An 18,657-nucleotide genomic window follows, 5' to 3' on the forward strand; every position below is an offset into this window, starting at 1 on the left:
AAAATCATAAACAGCCCCTCGGGCAGAACATCACTCATATACAGCCCCTCGGGCAAACTTCACAGTCACTCGGGCCACTCGGGCATACCTCACAATCACTCTTGCCACTCGGGCATACCTCACAATCACTCTTGCCACTCGAGCATACCTCACAATCACTCATGCCTCCCAGTCACTCAGCACTCGGCACTTGGCACTCGGCACTCGGCACTCGCACTCAGTAGGTACCTGCGCTCATTGGGGGTGTGTACAAACTCCGGAGGGGCTCCTTCAGCCCAAGCGTTATAATTTATACGGACAACTCACGTGCTGAAGTTTGCTGCAGGCGGGCAGTCCCGATCCACACTCATCTTCACAATCAGGCCCTCGGCCGATATCAAACATGCTGCGGCGTGCAGCCCGATCCCATAAATATCCTCACAAATCAGGCCATCGGCCTCACTCATTCATCAATCTCTCAAGTCTCTCGGGATCACAATGTCATAAAAAATAGCCCAAAAATAATGATATGATGTATCAATAAATAACAACAGAGACTGAGATATGATATGCAATGAAATGAATATGACTGAATATGAATTTTCAATTTAAAACAAATAATTCACAACAATATGACCTCTGGGGGTCCCAATAATACTGGCACATAGTCTCAACATGATTTTTAATATGCTTTTCAGCTTAATATCTATAACTCATAAAACTGCATGAAAAATGCCAAGATTATTTAACTACAAATTCCACAGAAATAATTATGTCACAATTTTTATAGTGCACGCCCACACGCCCATCACCTAGCATGTGCGTCACCTCCCAACAATTCACAAAATACATATATTCAGGGTTCATACCCTCAACTCCAAGATTAGAAGACTTACTTACCTCGAACAAGCCAAATCCAATGTCGAGCAAGCTAAGCAATGCTCCAGAAATTCCATTATGCATGTATCAACTTCCAAACGGCTCGAATCTAGTCACAATTAATTTGATACAGCCCATAAAATTTATAGGAATTAATTCCATATCAAAATACTAATATTTTCTAAAAATCCAAAATTACGCCCCAAAAATTACCCGTGGGGCCCACGTCTCGGAATCCGATAAAAGTTATAAAATTCGGAAGCCCATTCAACCACGAGTCTAATCATACTAATTTTACAGAAATCTGACATCAACTCGACCTCCAAATCTTCAAATCTTATTTTCAAATCCCTAAATTCAAACCCCCAATTTACACCTCAAAAATATGTAATCTAGTAGGATTAGTCGATGATAATTCAATATTATGGAGTAGAAATGATCACAAGTGACTTACCTCAAGTTTCTCTTGAATTCTCTCTCAAAATCGCCCCAACAACTGTGCTTGAAGGCCCAAAAATGACAAAAACTCGGAACCCCTCCGTTTTTAACATTCTGCCGAGGATTTTCGCCCCGCGATGATTTCTTTGCACCCGCGATGATTTCTTCGCGCCTGCGGTCTTCGCACCCGCGATTACAGCCCATGTATTTTCGCTTCTGCGAATTATTCCTCGCATCCGCGAGCTCGCACCTGCGGCCCTTTTTCGCGCAGTTGCGATCACACCAGCAGCCCAGCTGCTTCAGCTCCTCCTCCAAATCCAAATTCGATCCGTTAAGCATTCGAAACTCACCCGAGACTCTCAGGACCCCGTTTGAATATACCAACAAGTTTCATATAATACGGACCTACTCGAGGCCTCAAATCATATCAAACAATATCAAAATGATGAATCGCACCTCAAATCAAAATCTATGAACTTTGAACTTTCAAATTCTATATCTTGTGTCGAAACATATCAAATCAATCTGGAATGACTTCAAATTTTGCACACAAGTCATAAATGACATAACGAAGCTATTCAAATTTCCAGAATCAGATTTCGACCTCGATATCAAAAAGTCAACCCCCGGTCAAACTTTCCAAAATTAAATTTTCGGCATTTCAAGCCTAATTCCACTACGGACTTCCAAATAATTTTTTGTACACGCTTCTAAGTCCAAAATTACCATACGGAGCTATTGAAACTATCAAAATTCGAATCCGAGATCGTTTACACATAACTCCACATCCGATCACTATTTTAACTTAAGCTTTAAACCTTGGAACTAAGTGTTCCAATTCATTTTAAAACCTCACTGGACCTGAACGAATTACACCGGCAATTCACATAACAACTATAAAGTACAATTTGAGAAGTAAATATAGAAATTGGGTTGTAATACTCAAAACGACCGGCCGGGTCGTTACAATTACTAAGGAGTGTTAATAGTTTAATAGGTGGTACAAAGTATTCTCGTTCATGTAAAATTAGTATATATTTATATAATATATCAAGTAATAATGGAAAAGCTAGAATGTCATTGGTACTACAAAATACGATTTTATTCAATTGGATATTAAGTTTTCAAATCAGATACATATACTGAATCATAATTGATTATAATACGATAAATAATAATATTTTTAAAAATTAATTCTAGTTACATTTTATTCCAATATGGAATATGTTTACAAAGTGCAAAAAAGTCTCAACATTTCATATTTTGATTTTTATAATTTTATAATTAAATATAGACAACTTCTTTAAAGAATCCTTTTCTTGAAGAAGTAAATTACCATACATATAGTGGTGAAAGATGTCTGTTCTTGTTCATATAGAATTGGTATAGGTTGGAACTTCGGAATAGGTGGACATTAACATGTGAGAAGTTTAATTTAATTAAGATTAAAAACCCATGTAATTTCTAATTGAGTAAGGTTTTAAATGTTAAGATTTTATCCAACATGGAATCACTTTTTAAAGAAATACTTTAGCTTTTTTAAGGGCATAAAAGTTGATCAATATTTTGGGGATATTTTAATCATCCAACATTTAGCATGGAATATTCGTACTTTTATAATAACTAGTATCTATGAACGTGTGTTGCACGTTAGTAATAGCACATGATGATTTAAACATTTATTTATATGAAGGAACAATAAAATTTAATTAATAAGAGAATTTTTATGTATAATAAGACAACAATCATCTAAATGCCGAAAAATATTATTACATTAGCATAATACATGAATTTAAAATAAAAGGACATCATCAAAGCTTACACAAATGATCAATTTTGTCATGTTAGTTAGATAATTATGTATTATAATTTAAAAATATTGAATCCTCGACAATATTTTTTTGTGTATGTTTTCTCCTAATGCTTTGATTGCTCTGCCTTAACCAGAACTCTAATTGTCTGACACGACCCCAAATTCCCTCCGTAGGATGTCGTGATGGCACCTAGTCTCTAAGACTATGTAAGCCTATTAATGCGGAATAATAATAAATATATGAAATAAATAAACTACAATTCAAACAATTTCAACTCCCAAAACCTGGTAGAAATAAGTCACAAGCTTCTAAGAATTTATTCTCAATGTCTCTATATGTCAATATCTAAATAAAATATAAGGAAGCAACATAATATGATAGAAGGAGACTCCGGAGTCTGCGGACGCTGGCAGATATACCTCGAAGTCTCCATGCGCCTGTAACTCACTGACGTCTAGGTTAGTAAAATGTACCTGGATCTGCACAAAAAGATGTGCAGAAGCGTAGTATGAGTACACCACAGCGGTACCCAGTAAGTACCAAGCCTAACCTTGGTAGAGTAGTGACGAGGTGAGGTGAGGCCCTACTGGAATATAATAATGGCATGGTAAAATATTTATCAATATAGTAAAAATAAAATGACATTGGAAATGAATCGAATAGTATGTCACGTTTAATGACATCAAATAATTACAAATAATATCTCGTGGAATCAAAACAGAATTTCCTTCAACTTTATGAAAATCACAACAATTAATCGAAAGCAACTATGGCCCTAAATCAATATCAACAAGGGCACTCCCGAGGTACCGCCTCGTAGTCCCAAATCATAAATAAATTCATAATATCTCATTTTCTTATATCACCGCGGGAGCCTTCACAATTTATTTAAAGAAAACATTTTTTTCCGAAATAGCATCCCGCGTTTTAGCCACCCTTATCACACCACATGACTTCAAGTAGTTCCCCTACTAGCCACGCGTATCAAGCTTCAAGTAGTTCCCCTACTAGCCACGCGTATCAAGCCACCCTTATCTCACTGCATGCGTTTCAACACCCAGACCTTATACCACCGCATGCGTATCAATATCACAATATATCACAATTTGCACCTCAAGTGCTCAAATAATTTAACTTGCCAAAATAATTCAACAACAATATTTTTTCACAATAAAGAGCTCACGGCTCATGCCAAAATAAATCATCAATAATAGTTTTTCACAATAAAGAGCTCGCGGCTCATGCCAAAATAAATCATCAATAATAGTTTTTCACAATAAAGAGCTCACGACTCCCTCACAATGAGTATAAAAATATTCAGGAGTAAATAATTTAGGAAAATAATATTTCAAAATCTTTACTACGTTGCTTCAATATCAAGTTTAAAAAATATCAAATACTTCATATTAATAATATTTAATTTAAAGAAAATCAACCTTCAAATATTGCACAGAATAAAAGAAACCAAGTTTCAACTAAACAGGTAAAACAATTAGTAAGAAAAGATCAAACAAATTTGAAGTATATATCTCAGATTAATGATGAAGAATATATCAAGATAAAATAATTTAATAAATGCGCAACAGTGATCTACACAATTTAAAAATATAATCTTTCACAATTTAGCCCGTGTACACACTCGTCACCTCATGCACACGACTTTCAACACATTTCAATAATCACATCAATACCAATCCTAGGGGAAATTTCTCCCACACAAGGTTAGACAAGTCACTTACCTCGACTTGCTCCTATTTAACCAAGTATTATGTCTTTTCCTCGAATTTCCGACTCCGATCGACTCGTATCTAGTCATAATTAATTCGTTACAGTCAACAAAAATTATAGTAATCACTTTCATAAGAAAATATTATATTTTCATTAAAATCCGAAATTAGCTCAAAATTTGCCCGTGGGGCCCACATCTCGGAATCCGGCGAAACTTATAAAATCCGACAACCATTCAATTACGAGTCCACCCATACCAATTTTACCAAAATTCGATAACAACTCAACCTCCAAATCTTAAATTTTCGTTTTTGGAAGATTTTGCAAAAATCTTGATTTCTTCCATTTAAATCCGAAATAAATGATGAATATGACAATGGATTTATGAAATATAATCACATTTGGATATAGGACACTTACCCAAGTTGAAGTCTTGAAGAAATCCTCAAAATCGCCCAAGAACCGTGCTCCAAAACTCCAAAACGAAATGAAGGAAATGACCATTTTTAGTCCTTAAGTTTCTGTCCCAAAAACACTATTCCGGTCGCTAAAAGTCCAATCCCGTCGCTAAAAGTGTCACATCTGGTCGCTAAAGGTGCACACCAGGACTATTTACACCAGTAGTTTTATTTCACTAAAAAGGCTCTAACTCCATCATACGAACTCGGAATTCGACGATTCTTATTCCTATGAGTCACAAATAAAACTACAAACCCATTCGTTCAATCGAAACTCAATTCGGAGCTCATTTGCTCAATGTGATACCAATTTCGCTTGTTAAACAATTAACTCATATTTCACGCTTAAAACTCAATCGCCACTTGATGAAATTAGACCAAACTTTCCAGATCACTCATATAATTCATTATCAAAAATGTTGAAAGTCTCGAAATCGAATTTCGATCTCTAAAACTAAAAATGGACTTTTGGATCATTACATGCTTATGTTGAAAACATCAAACTCTTCCTCGACAGCCTATAGTGTATCAATCATAACTTCTTGTACTCAACTCCAACTGCCAAACGGTTTAAAGTTCTGCAAACTAGATACAAAGTACTACAACTTTTATATTTTTCTCATCACCCAACTCCTTATGGATTACGAGATATAAGCTCCCAAAGTCAGCCCTGTGCAGATGAAAATTCTGGCGATGCACACTGCTGTTGCAAAAATCTACAGTACCAGCTTCAGTCAATCAATCATAACATTTTGTATAAATGTCTAAATGATAAATGGTTTATTATTCTGGAAACTAAAATCAAAGGTCTACAACTTTTATGTTTTGATAATGTTCAGATTCCTTATAGATTTCGAGATATAAGCTTCCAAAGTCAGCTCTGCGATTGCACCGGTTGCTGTCCAAAAATAGCTTCTGCAGCAGAAATATTCCAGCAGTTCCTTTTTGTCCGAAATTCATTCCGTTAACCTTCTTAAATCTACTCGAGGGCCTCGGGACCTTAACTAAATATACCAACATGTCCCAAAATACAATATGCACTTAGTTGAGGCTTCAAACCATGCCAAACAACGCCGAAATTGCGAATCGCGCTTCGAATCGAATTATGAGTTTTCTATTCTTCCAACTTCTATATTTTGCGCCGAAATATATCAAATCAATTCCGATTGACCTCAAATTTTGCACACAAGTCATAAATAATATAACTGAGTTATGAAAATTTTCAGAATCGGATTTTGACCCCGATATCAAAAAGTCAACCCCTCGGTCAAACTTCCCAAAAATTCAACTTTCGGCATTTCAAGCCTAATTCTACTACGGACTTCCAAATAAAATTCCGATCACTCTCCTAAATCCAAAATCACCATACGGAGCTGTTGGAATCATCAAAATTCTATTCCGGGGTCGTTTGCACATAATTTGATATTCGGTCACTATTTGAACTTAAACTTTTAATTTTTCATCAAAATTCCATATCTCTGGCCAGGGACCTCGAAATTTGATTTCGGGCATATGCCTAAGTCTCAAATCACGATACAGACCTACCAAAATTGTCAAAATACTGATCCGAGTCTGTTTGCTCAAACTGTTGACCAAATCAACTCAGTTGAGTTTTAAAGCTCTAATTCACATTTTAATTCATTTTTCACCTGAAAACTTTCCAAAATATTTTTACGGACTGCACACTCAAGTCGAGTAATGGTAAATAGTGCTTAGATCACATAATTAATCATTAAATTTAAAGATGACATTTTGGGTCATCACATTATCGATCTTGATATACATCTTGAAAGTGCAACATACAGTTGTTCATGCAAGAAAACATATTGCGGCAAATATAGTATAATATTTAGGATGTTCATCCTTGTACTTTATTTATTATATTTGCAAAACATAAACATACTAAAAATTATTTTCACACAAATTTAAAAGGATATTCCTTAGTTTCGGAAGACGAAAGTAGAATTCAAGGATAAGAATATACTTAGAAGTACATTGATCAGTATCATAATTTTTGCATGTGTGGCGTAATTGTCAAAATTTTTATATGCTATATGTGTGCTATTACATAAGATATTCGGCGTATTTAAGTTTTTTAGTAGCATGACGGGCATATTTTTCTTCGAAATCAACCTATATACAATGGAAGATCAACTTAGTCTATTATATATACAGTGATACTAACATACGTAAAAAATAATAAACTTGACAACAAACATGTATGGTAGAAGGCCGTTTGGTATTAACGTATTTAAGTATTTTTCTTGGTAGTAATTATTTGTATCATTTTCTGTTGAGCCAAAAACAGAAAAATATTTTATTTTTACTATAAAATTTTGCAATCAACATGTTATTTAGTTGATCAGCATATTCATTTTTGCTAGTTAAAATATCTTTTTAATTCTATTATGCGATTTGCGCAAACTGCGTTTTAATCAAATGATAGAAATATTTCTCTTATTAAATGCACTAATATTACCATTGGGATTGATAACCAAGTGTTAAGGAAGAACCAAATCATCTTTTATTGGATGCTCTTATTCGTTTCCGACACGAATCAAGAAGACACTAAATACTAGATTTGTTCTTACTTTATATTTCTTGTTAGTTGAATCTTTTTCATTTGAGGCCAGAAGTATAACTTTGGCAAGCTAACTTTTACAGTCTCTTGCTTTTGTCGATTTTGGAACTAATGGTAGTACTTAATATAAATTACCTCCCAAATTATTAATTTTTCATCAAACGGTTCATTAATATCCAATATATCTCTATAACTCTGTTTGGCACTTAACTATGAGTGCTTCATCCCATATTATCATTTTTGCTTTCCTTATAAATTTAGCACAATTCCGCTACTTTGATATATTTGTGATAATTATTTAAACTGTTTGAAGAGGTATATCAAATCTAAAATGGGTGGCCTCATAATAAAATCAGTGTTGGTACACCACTTGCTATTATAGCTAACAGTGTCATGCCTCGTGATATTGTATTTGCAAGTAATGTGTGACATAGAAATATTATTTCTATTCTGCCAAAGGCATCTACAAAGAATAATCCCGTTATAGCAGAGTTATCTCTTTATAATATAGTCTTGAAAGCTTGTTCTTGTTTAGGATTGAGCTTTGATTGCGCTTCCTCAGACACTTTTATAGTATTTTTTTATTCTTAATAATATATTAACCTTTTTATTTTGTGTTCTAACGATTTTTTTATGGAATAAATTTATGTACCATAAGATTTTTTTAAAAAAAATAAATAAAAATTTTACTCATACGATGAATTTAAAAAATAATTTAATTGGATTCTCTTGCTAAATAATTAATTAAAAGATTTAATTATTTAATTTTAACATAAATAATTTATTCTATATTGATTCAGATCTTAATATTAGTTCATCTCTTATTTTGAATATTTAATCTTAATTATAATTTTGTCCATCATAAATTTTATTTTCAAAGAGTAAAAGATTGATATGACATTTTACTTTTAGATCTTTATGTCTGTATCTTTAGAATCATTAGTGGTATTGATTCTCACCTACCATTTTTTTCTCTTTCTCATACATTTATATTCTTAATATTTTCTTAGTTGTTGTTTAATAATTGGGTATTTTTTAATATTACACGAAAAATTGATTAAAAAAATATTATTTGAGTAGAAAAATAATTCAAATATAATATAAAAATATATTATCGTGGGGGTATTTTTTTTTCTCAATTTCAACTCTTTATGCAGTCCATTTAATATTATTTTTTTTTGTATTGGACATTATGAAGTGGTAATGTATTGCCAATACGGAGGATTCTGGTGAAATTAATTTTATTAAACCTTCATACATATTTTAATAAGAATTTAGTAGATAAATTTTATTAATTTTAAAAGCTTAAATATTAAAAATTAGCATAGAAGGTATTGTAATCCAAAAAATAAGTTATTGCATTTATGCCCTTTCCCTATGAGTTCTTCCGTTTAATATTTTAGGGCTATTTTGGTATATGAATATTTTATTTATGCTTTATAATTATATAGGCTCTCCTTTTTTCTAAATGGATTTGGACAATATAATACATTCTCAAATTAAATTAGTAATAGGACATATAATACGTTTTCAAATTAAATTAGTAATAGAATTTTTTAAGAAGTATATCCTAAAAGTAATAAGATTACATGACTAAAGATATTTACTTATTCAATTTTATTTGAATTAGACAGACGAAAAGTAATTATACTAATAGGATTGCTAAAGGTATTATGTAGGATTTCTAACGTGTAATATTATGTCCTAAAACTAATAAGATTACAAGGCTAATATCTAGAATTTCGGTTATATACTTTTATTATGAGTTATTATGCCTAATATTATAAGGTTATTTTTATAAACCGATATTATATTCATATTTTTATAATAATATAGATATAGACAGATAGATTATTACTTCATTTTTTTTAAATTACCATATCGAATTTATTATAAATAGCACCTGATAGCTCTAGGATGCTAACCGATGTCACTGCTCCCTCTCGCCTAAGTACTTTATAAGGACAAATGAATCCCTCGGAAGTCGGAATCAGTTTTCTGTTTTCCTATCTTGCCAAAATCCAATAACACCCTTCATACTGCAGAGAACTCAAAATGAATGAAACAATATGGGGCGTTTGGGATAGATTAATAATTACTTCCTCCGGTCTACTTTAATTATTTTTTTAATTTTTTTTTATAGTCCACAATATTTAATTTTTTCTGATATCAAGAAGGCATTAACTTCTTTCTTACAATGCACAAATTAAGATTAATATGGTCTTTGTTAATTAATACTAAAAGATGACTTCCTTAATATGTATGAAAACAGTCAAAAAATCAATTAAAGTGGACCGGAGAGAGTAAAGATTAGTAATACGAGAATTAATAGTACATGAATTATTTCTTGTAAGGTATTTAGTCATTTGCATTAAAATTAGTATACAAAGTATCATCTGAATTATTTTTCTTTACTTTTTTAAACTAAAAAATAATGAATTTATTACACGATAAAGATTACTTTTAGCCCACGGCTGAAACTATTTACATGCGGCCGTCACAATAGTGTATAATGTTTTTTTGTATATATATATACACACACACACACATACATACATTATTTCGGCTATTATTTTTGGGAGCGCTTATACGGTGTCATTTTTTCTTTATTTATACCCTAGGATATTTTGGTCTTCATAAGCTTATAACTAGGGGTGTTCGTCGATCGTTACGATACGTTTTTTGACCTTTTGGTTATGTATTTTCGGTATTCGTTTACTTAAAATGCAATACCAATATCGTACCTAATTAAATTCGGTATGGTTCGGTTTTTCTCCTTTCGGTTTCGGTTTATTCGGTTTGGTAACTTCGGTTTAAATACTAAGTAGTGCATAGAGTCATACTGTAATATCCTAAATTAAAGTACTCAAAAGTACAAAACTAAAAATATTTATTGATAAAAGTTTTGTCCAAAACTAGCAAATATCAACCCAGAGAGAGAAAACTGTACATAAAAGAATAAATTTGATCATTAGAAATATTTTATTACTTGCTTAGAGTTAATTGATGAACTTAGAGAATAAAGTAAAGTAAAATTTTATATTTTTATATTTATGTTATAATTAATAATATGTGTATTGTGTAATATAATATATATTTCGGTACAGTATCGGCATTTCGATATTTTATTTTAAAATACCAAATACCATACCTAATACCAATATTTTTTAAAACTTAAATCAAATACCACCTCCACCCACGGCCGTTAGGTCCTAGGTTCGAGTCACGCTGGAGGGAAAGTGTGGAAACGCTATACATCCTCCTAATTGGGAGAGATTTAAAAAATATATATTATACCGAATACCAAAAATATCGAATACCAAATATTTAAATTTTCTGTTTCGGTACGGTAATTCGGTATTTACCAAATTATGCACAACCCTACTTATAACAACAACAACAACAACAATAACAATAACAATAACAACAACAACAACAACAACAATAAACCTAGTGTAATTCCACAAGTGGGGTCCGGAAAGGGTAATATATACGCAGACCTTATCACTATCTTGTGAGGTAGAAATATTATTTTCGATAGACTCTCGACTCAGTAAAATCTCTTCATAGTCTTCTAGAAAGAAAAAAGAAGAAGAACGAAGATAGTTTTATCCTTTCGGTGTTTTATCCATGCGTGGCTTATACATGGATTAGGATCAGATAATACCTCAACTGGTGTATAAAATAATACATAGTTTAGTTATCTTACATTTGAATTAGTTATCTTACATTTGAAATTACAACCAAGCAATACATTAACTCAATACAAACTCTTATACAATGATTAATTGCTTATACAATATACCAAACGATCCCTTTATGTGACACCATAAATGTCACATTTTGATAGTAACTCCATCCATCAAATCGCTTCTAGGCCCAACAAAAAAGAAGCCCCCCAATTCTAGGGGGAAGTGCACAGTTAGCCAGTAATAAGACATGTATTTACTTTTAAATTATTATTTAAAATATTTTTAGTCTTTAGTCACTGTTTTAATAAATTTTTACCCGCCCGAACGAAAATACCCTTCTGCTCATAAAGTTCAGGACCAAGTGTCCTTAACTTATGAGCTTGTTACTATAAGTTCAGGACTAGTTGTCCTTAATTTATGAGCTTGTAAGTCTAAATTTAGGACTACATGTCCTTAACTTTTGAACTTGTAACTCTAAGTTCAGGATTATATGTCCTTAACTTTTGAACTTGAAACTCGAAGTTCAGGACTACCTGTCCTTAATTTTTGTGTTTGTAACTCTAAGTTAAGGACTACCTGTCCTTAATTTCTGTGCTTGTAACTCTAAGTTAAGGACCAAGTGTCCTTAATTTTTTAACTTCCAACTCTAAGTCGAGGATCAAGTATCCTTAAATTATGAGCTTGTTACTATAAGTTCAGGACTAACTGTTCTTAATTTATGAGCTTGTAAGTCTAAGTTAAGGACCTCTTATCCTTAGTTTTTTAGCTTGTAAGTCTAAGTTTAGGACTATATGTCCTTAACTTTTGAACTTGTAACTCTAAGTTCAGGATTACGTGTCCTTATTTTTTGAACTTGGAACTCTAAGTTCAGGACTACATTATCTTCGTCTTCTTCACTTCCTCTCCGTTATCTTCACCAACAGTTTCCATCAAAATACGTCATTGTTCGTCTCATTACACTCTCTTCATAAGAAAAAATACCAACAAGAACAACTGTAACACAATCATCTGAGCTCACAAAATTACCATATGAGTAAAGGATAAATAACTGGTTTGCACAAATTAAAATTGATCTAATGGAGTTAATGAAATTCCTTCACATCTTCGGAAGTTGTTGTTTGCTGACACATTTAAAGAGGTTGGCAAAAAGTCCCCTTATCCAATATGAAACTTGTTCTTCCATTATTACTATCCAAAATTTAAAAAGGGTTGCTTGTCTTTAAGAAGGTTGGCTACATCTTGACTTGAAATGCAGCAGAAAAGTTGTCTTTCTGGATGCTGAGCATGAAAACTGAACATCTTAAAACCTTGTGTACTTCAATTCTGGCTAGGGGATCATGGGGTGCGCTAGAGGAGTGTTGAGCAGGTTGGGCCTTAAGTCTAAACTCCCTCAGACCAGGCCCACGGATATCCCAACGGCCCACATAATAACACATAGATATAGCAACTTAGCCCTTCTATTCTTTAGCCATTTTTAACTTTGTAAATATAGCCACATTGTAACACAAGTATAAATACTTGTGTTGCTGGAATAAGAGGTTACGAATGAGGAATAAGACATTTTATTTTACAGTCTCCTTTTCCCCCTTTCTCTTTACTACATAAGCTAGGGTTTCCTTTATTGAAACCTTTTGCATGAGTTCAGTCTGAACTTCTAATATGGTATCAGAGCGGGTGAATAAACTCTGTTCGTTCTCCTCTTTCTTCCGATCCTAACCTCGAATCAGATTCTGTGATTTTCGACAAGATCGAAGAAACCCTAACTTCCGAAGAAGGTCCGTTCACTGATGAGATTCCAAAGTATCTGCTGCCTTCTATGGTGAAATAGTAGCTGAGGATTTCTTCTACTGTTTATTTACTTAACTCGTGAAAAGTTTTGCTGCTGATTTGGATTTGTTGAAGCAAAACCGGTATTATCTCCTTCAAGCTTCAATTATTTTTTGTATTTTCCATCAATCTTAGCCTTATAGCCTTTTATTTCCGTGATTCTGATATTACAATTTGAGTTTTGCTTATGGCTATTGACGAAGTTAATTCATCAGAGGGTTTTTCAACTTTCACCTTAGATTTTTCACATCCTTTCTAAGTGCATCCTTCTGATAGTCCCGGTACTCATTTAGTCTCCCCTCCTTTTGATGGTACTGGTTTTGTGGCTTGGAGGAAGAGCATGCTTGTGTCTCTTTCTGCCAAAAATAAATTAGGGCTAATTAATGGTCGTCATGATAAACCTACCGAGGATTCTCCTTATTATCCCTATTGGGAAAGGTGTAACGAAATGGTGATTGCTTGGATCACAAATTCTTTGTTTAGAGAAATTGCTACCAGTGTCTTAGGGTACAACACTGCTAGAGAAATATGGTTGGATATAAATGAGAAGTTTGGTCAATCAAATGGGTCAAAATTCATTCAAATCCAAAGGGAGATTGGTTCTATCTACCAAGGAACATTAGACATAGCTTCATATTTCACCAGACTATGTAGTCTTTGGGATGAGATGAACACAGCTTATGTTGGACCTGTTTGCTCATGTGGAGCCCTTCCTAAATTCCTAGAGGAACTCAAACTATTCTGGTTCCTTGCTGGGTTAAATGATTCTTACTCCACAGTCAAGAGCAGTATTCTTATGATGACCCCTCTCCCAACTGTCAGCAAAGCCTACTCTATTCTGCAGCATGATGAAAAACAAAGAGAGAAAGCACCTTCCCCAAGTTTTTATGCTGATTCTATCTCTTTTTCTGCCTCTGCTGCACCTAACAATGGTTAGAGGTCTTTCAATCAGAGAATTCAATTTGAGACAAAGAGACCAATCAGTCTGTATCTTGCAAATACTGCAAGAAACCTGAACACACTATTGAAAAATGCTACAAACTCCATGGATTCCCCCCTGATTTCAAGTTCAACAAAAACAAAAGATCAGCCTCTTGTGTGCATGCTGATGTTTCTTCCTCTGGTCTTTTATCAGCTTCTCCCCAAGGTCCCACAACTTCTGAAATATCTTCACATGGCTTTACTCAAGAACAATATCAACACCTTCTGAATTTATTGCAACAATCTCATATCTACCCTGGGGCCAACAACAATAACCTGTCTTTTGGAGAGAACACTACTTATGCAAATTTTGCAGGTTTGTTCTGTAGTTCTGTAGTTAATTTTGTGGACCTTCATGCTTGTGCATCATCTCAATTCACCATAGACACTTAGATCTTAGACTCAGGGGCCACTAATCACATGAACCCTCACAAAAATTTACTTCACAATTTAACACCACTAGCTAGACCTTACTTGATAACTTTACCAAATGGATACAAAGTGAAAGTTGTCTCTACTGGTTCTCTGCAACTTAGATCTGACATGATTCTTCACAATGTTCTTCTTGTTCCCTCTTTCCAATTCAATTTAATTTTCATTTATCATCTCTTTTTACAGTTTAACTGTTATGCAGTTCTCACAATTTCTAAATGTTTTTTACAGGGCCCTTCTCTGAAGAGGCCACTGAAAATTGATAGAGCTGATAATGGGCTCTATTTCCTCCATTTGCTGATGATGTTCAATCTCTTCCTTGTGTTTTACCTTCATCATCTAATGTTTCTAATTCTACTGTTTTTACATGTTCTCGTTCTACTTCTGTTAATGATCCCATTCCCTTCAGTCCCTCTTGTAATTCACACATTCACATCAATAAAACAGACTATTTTTGGCATCAAAGAATGGTCGCATGCCTTGTAATAGAATGAAATACATTTCTTTCATTTCTGATAAAATCTCTTCCAAACAGCCTTTCGTATGTCCTGTTTGTCCCATGGCTAGACAACAAAGACTCCCCTTCCCTGACAGTACCATTCACTCTTCAGCCCCTTTTCAGTTGGTTCACATTGACATTTGGGCCCTTATCACACCCCAACTTACAATGGTTTCAAATACTTTCTAACTCTAGTAGATAATTACACTAGGTTAACTTGGACACACCTACTCTCTTCTAAAAGCAATGCTCTTTTTGTTCTAAAAGCTTTCACCTTTATGGTTCAAACTCAATTTCACACTTTAGTCCAATCTCTCAGGTCTAATAATGCTTTTGAACTAGGAACTAGTTCTGAGTCCAAATCTTTCTTCACTTCTCAAGGTATACTACACCAAACTACCATTCCACATACTCCTCAATAGAATGGTGTTGTAGAAAGAAAGCACAAACACCTCTTAGAAACTACTAGAGCTTTACTTTTCCAATTATATTTACCTACCAAGTATTGGGGTGAATGTGTTCTCATAGCCACATATCTCATCAATAGATTTCCCTCCATTGTTCTAAACAATATATCCCCCTATGAAAAATTGCATGGTCATCCCCCTCACTATGATCATCTTAGATATTTTGGATGCTTATGCTATGCCACCACACCCAAATCTAGAAGAGATAAGTTTCAGACAAGAGCACTGCCCTGTATCTTTCTTGGCTATCCCTGTGGCAAGAAAGGTTACAAGTTGGTAACTCTTTCCACCCATGCTATCCTCTACTCTAGGGATGTTGTATTTCATGAGCATATATTTCCTTATTCACCTCCTTCTTCACAAATTTTTTCTTCTTCTCCTGCTCCTTTTGTAGATTTACCTAACAATCCTCCTCCTTCCATTTCCCCTCATCATGTTTTTCCTCATTCTGCTCCCTTTATTACTGATCTTCCTTCTCCTTCTCCACCTGTTATCCCCCCCTGCTCCTCCTGTTTCTCTCCCTATCAGACAATCCTCCAGGATCAGTAATCCTCCACCCTATTTAAGGGATTATATTTGTCCATCTCTTGCTTTTCAGGCTCCTGCTTCTCTAGATTCTAAGGTATCTTCCTCTGTTTTGCACATGCATGAGCCCTAGTTTTATCAACATGCTGCATCTCACCCTACTTGGAAGGAGGACATGCTAAAGGAATTCCAAGCTTTAGATGCAAATCACACTTGGGACATTGTTCCCCTTCCCCCTCATAAGAAGCCTATACCTTGTAAATAGGTCTACAAAATCAAACAACGGTCTGATGGTTCCATTGAAAGGTACAAGGCCAGATTAGTGATAAGGGGTGATACTCAAAAAGAAAGCATTGATTACAATGAGACTTTTTCCCCTGTGGTCAAATTCACCACTATTAAGTGCCTTCTTACCATTGCTGCTTTAAGGAATTGGACTGTTTATCAACTAGACCACTACAAGAAGTTTATATGAAGATCCCTTCTGGTTTGTACCTTTCTTTTACGTCTTCCCCTTCATCTTCTCCATTGGTATGCAAGCTAGAAAAGTCTCTATATGGCCTCAAGCAGGCCTCTAGACAGTGGTTTTCTAAGCTGTTTGAGGCCTTGCTCAGTAGAGGCTATATTCCTAGTAAAAATGACTATTCTTTATTCCTCAAGTCCACTGGTAGCTCCCTCACAGTCCTAGCTGTTTATGTTGATGACATCCTTCTAGCTGGTGATGATGTCTCTGAGCTGTATAATGTCAAGGATTTCCTTGATGCTCAATTCAAAATCAAGGACCTTGGCTCTATTCACTATTTTTTGTGCATGGAAATTACTAAAGTTGATACTGGTTTTCTTATGACTCAACACAAATTTACATCTGATTTACTTCCAGAGTTTCCTTGCCAGAATTTTTTCTCTGTGGTCACTCCTCTAGATGGTTCTGTCAAACTCTCAACTGATATGGGGGAGCCACTATCTGATCCTAGTACTTATAGGAGGATAGTTGGCAAACTTAATTTTCTACAACACACAAGACCTCACATTGCTTATCAGTACAACATCTCAGTCAATTTCTCTAAGCTCTTCAAGTCTCTCACATGCTTGTTGCTATCCATGTTCTAAGATACTTATCTGCTGCCCCATCCATGGGTATTCTCCTCTCCCCTGGTGCTGACTTTACTCTCACGGCTTATTTTGATTCAGACTGGGTAGCTTGTGCCATGTCAGGAAGTCTGTCTCTGGCTATTTTATCACTCTTGGTGGCTGCCCTGTTTCCTGGAAGAGCAAGAAGCAACAAATTGTATCACTATACTCTGCTATGGCTATCCAACGGGACGGGATGGGACGGGACGGGACAGAATTAACGGGACGGGACGGGACGATATTTAGCCGGGACGGTGACGGAACGGGACGAAACGGGACGGGACAAACGGGATAAAACGGTAGTCCCATCCCGTCCCGCTAACAAACGGGACGGGATGGGACGGGACGGACGGTATGCCCATCCCGTCCCGCTAACAAACGGGACGAGACAGGATGGAACGGGACGGGATGGGACGGGACGGGTTCGCGGGCCTTAAGTGTCGTTTTAAAAAAAAAATTATTTAAGCATTGAGTTTGGAAACCGTTATTCTTTTGACAATTACTAAGTTTTTAAAGTTTGCAACAACTAGTTTTTTGAGTTATTTAATAAACTTAAAAATTAAACGGAAATTAAGAAACTTAGTAGAGAATTATAAAATATTAAAACAAAAGACTTGTAATGAAATATTCTTTAAGTTTACCTAAAACTGTCAATTCTGTTATTTGAATGTGTTTCATCTGAATAATTTGGACTTTCTTTAGTTAATTAGTCTATTGTGTCAATACTTGAATGCCTACATTTACTATCTGGCATGAATCTCTGTAATGGTAATCTTGCATATGTAGTGTGTTCTAATCTGTGTTAAGACCCTTTTCTATAAACCATGATTGGCTCCCTTGTTAATATGTCCATCAGCATATTTTTGGCTCATTTGATTCACTATCCCTTTAGTAATTGTCCTAATCTGTGCTTCCCTGCCATGTCTGATGTTGTTTCTTAATGTGAGTTAACATGGCTATCTTGTAACATTAGGATGTATGCTTAGCATAATTTCCAATCATGTTTCAACTTGTTTGGTATCATGCACCTGTGTATGACAATCTTTTGTAATCCTGCAAACTTGTTTCTCCCTTAACTCTTTCAATATGATTCTGCCTATGTGTTGTTTTGCTAAGTGATGAACATGTTTCTAAGCCTTGTTAGCCTTTTGATTAAATGTTCGGTGTTTTAAAATTTGCTATGTCTTCTTCCTAAAACTAAGTTCAATTCTGTCCCTTAACTATTG

At 34.5% G+C, this 18,657-nt stretch overlaps 1 protein-coding gene across 1 annotated transcript; it reads left to right on the forward strand.

Moving 5' to 3' along the window:
* The first annotated feature begins 13,844 nt into the window (after nucleotides 1–13,844).
* LOC138910488 (uncharacterized) lies at nucleotides 13,845–17,410 on the forward strand. Its single transcript, XM_070201730.1, has 10 exons — nucleotides 13,845–14,328; nucleotides 14,532–14,693; nucleotides 14,880–14,935; nucleotides 15,041–15,226; nucleotides 15,345–15,430; nucleotides 15,520–15,689; nucleotides 15,934–16,047; nucleotides 16,170–16,264; nucleotides 16,374–16,397; nucleotides 16,730–17,410. Exons 1-10 carry the CDS (start codon nucleotides 13,845–13,847, stop codon nucleotides 17,408–17,410), a joined length of 2,058 nt encoding a protein of 685 aa, XP_070057831.1.
* Nucleotides 17,411–18,657: the final 1,247 nt, after the last annotated feature.

Source organism: Nicotiana tomentosiformis, chromosome 4 (genome assembly GCF_000390325.3).
Source record: "Nicotiana tomentosiformis chromosome 4, ASM39032v3, whole genome shotgun sequence".
Lineage (NCBI taxonomy): Eukaryota > Viridiplantae > Streptophyta > Magnoliopsida > Solanales > Solanaceae > Nicotiana > Nicotiana tomentosiformis.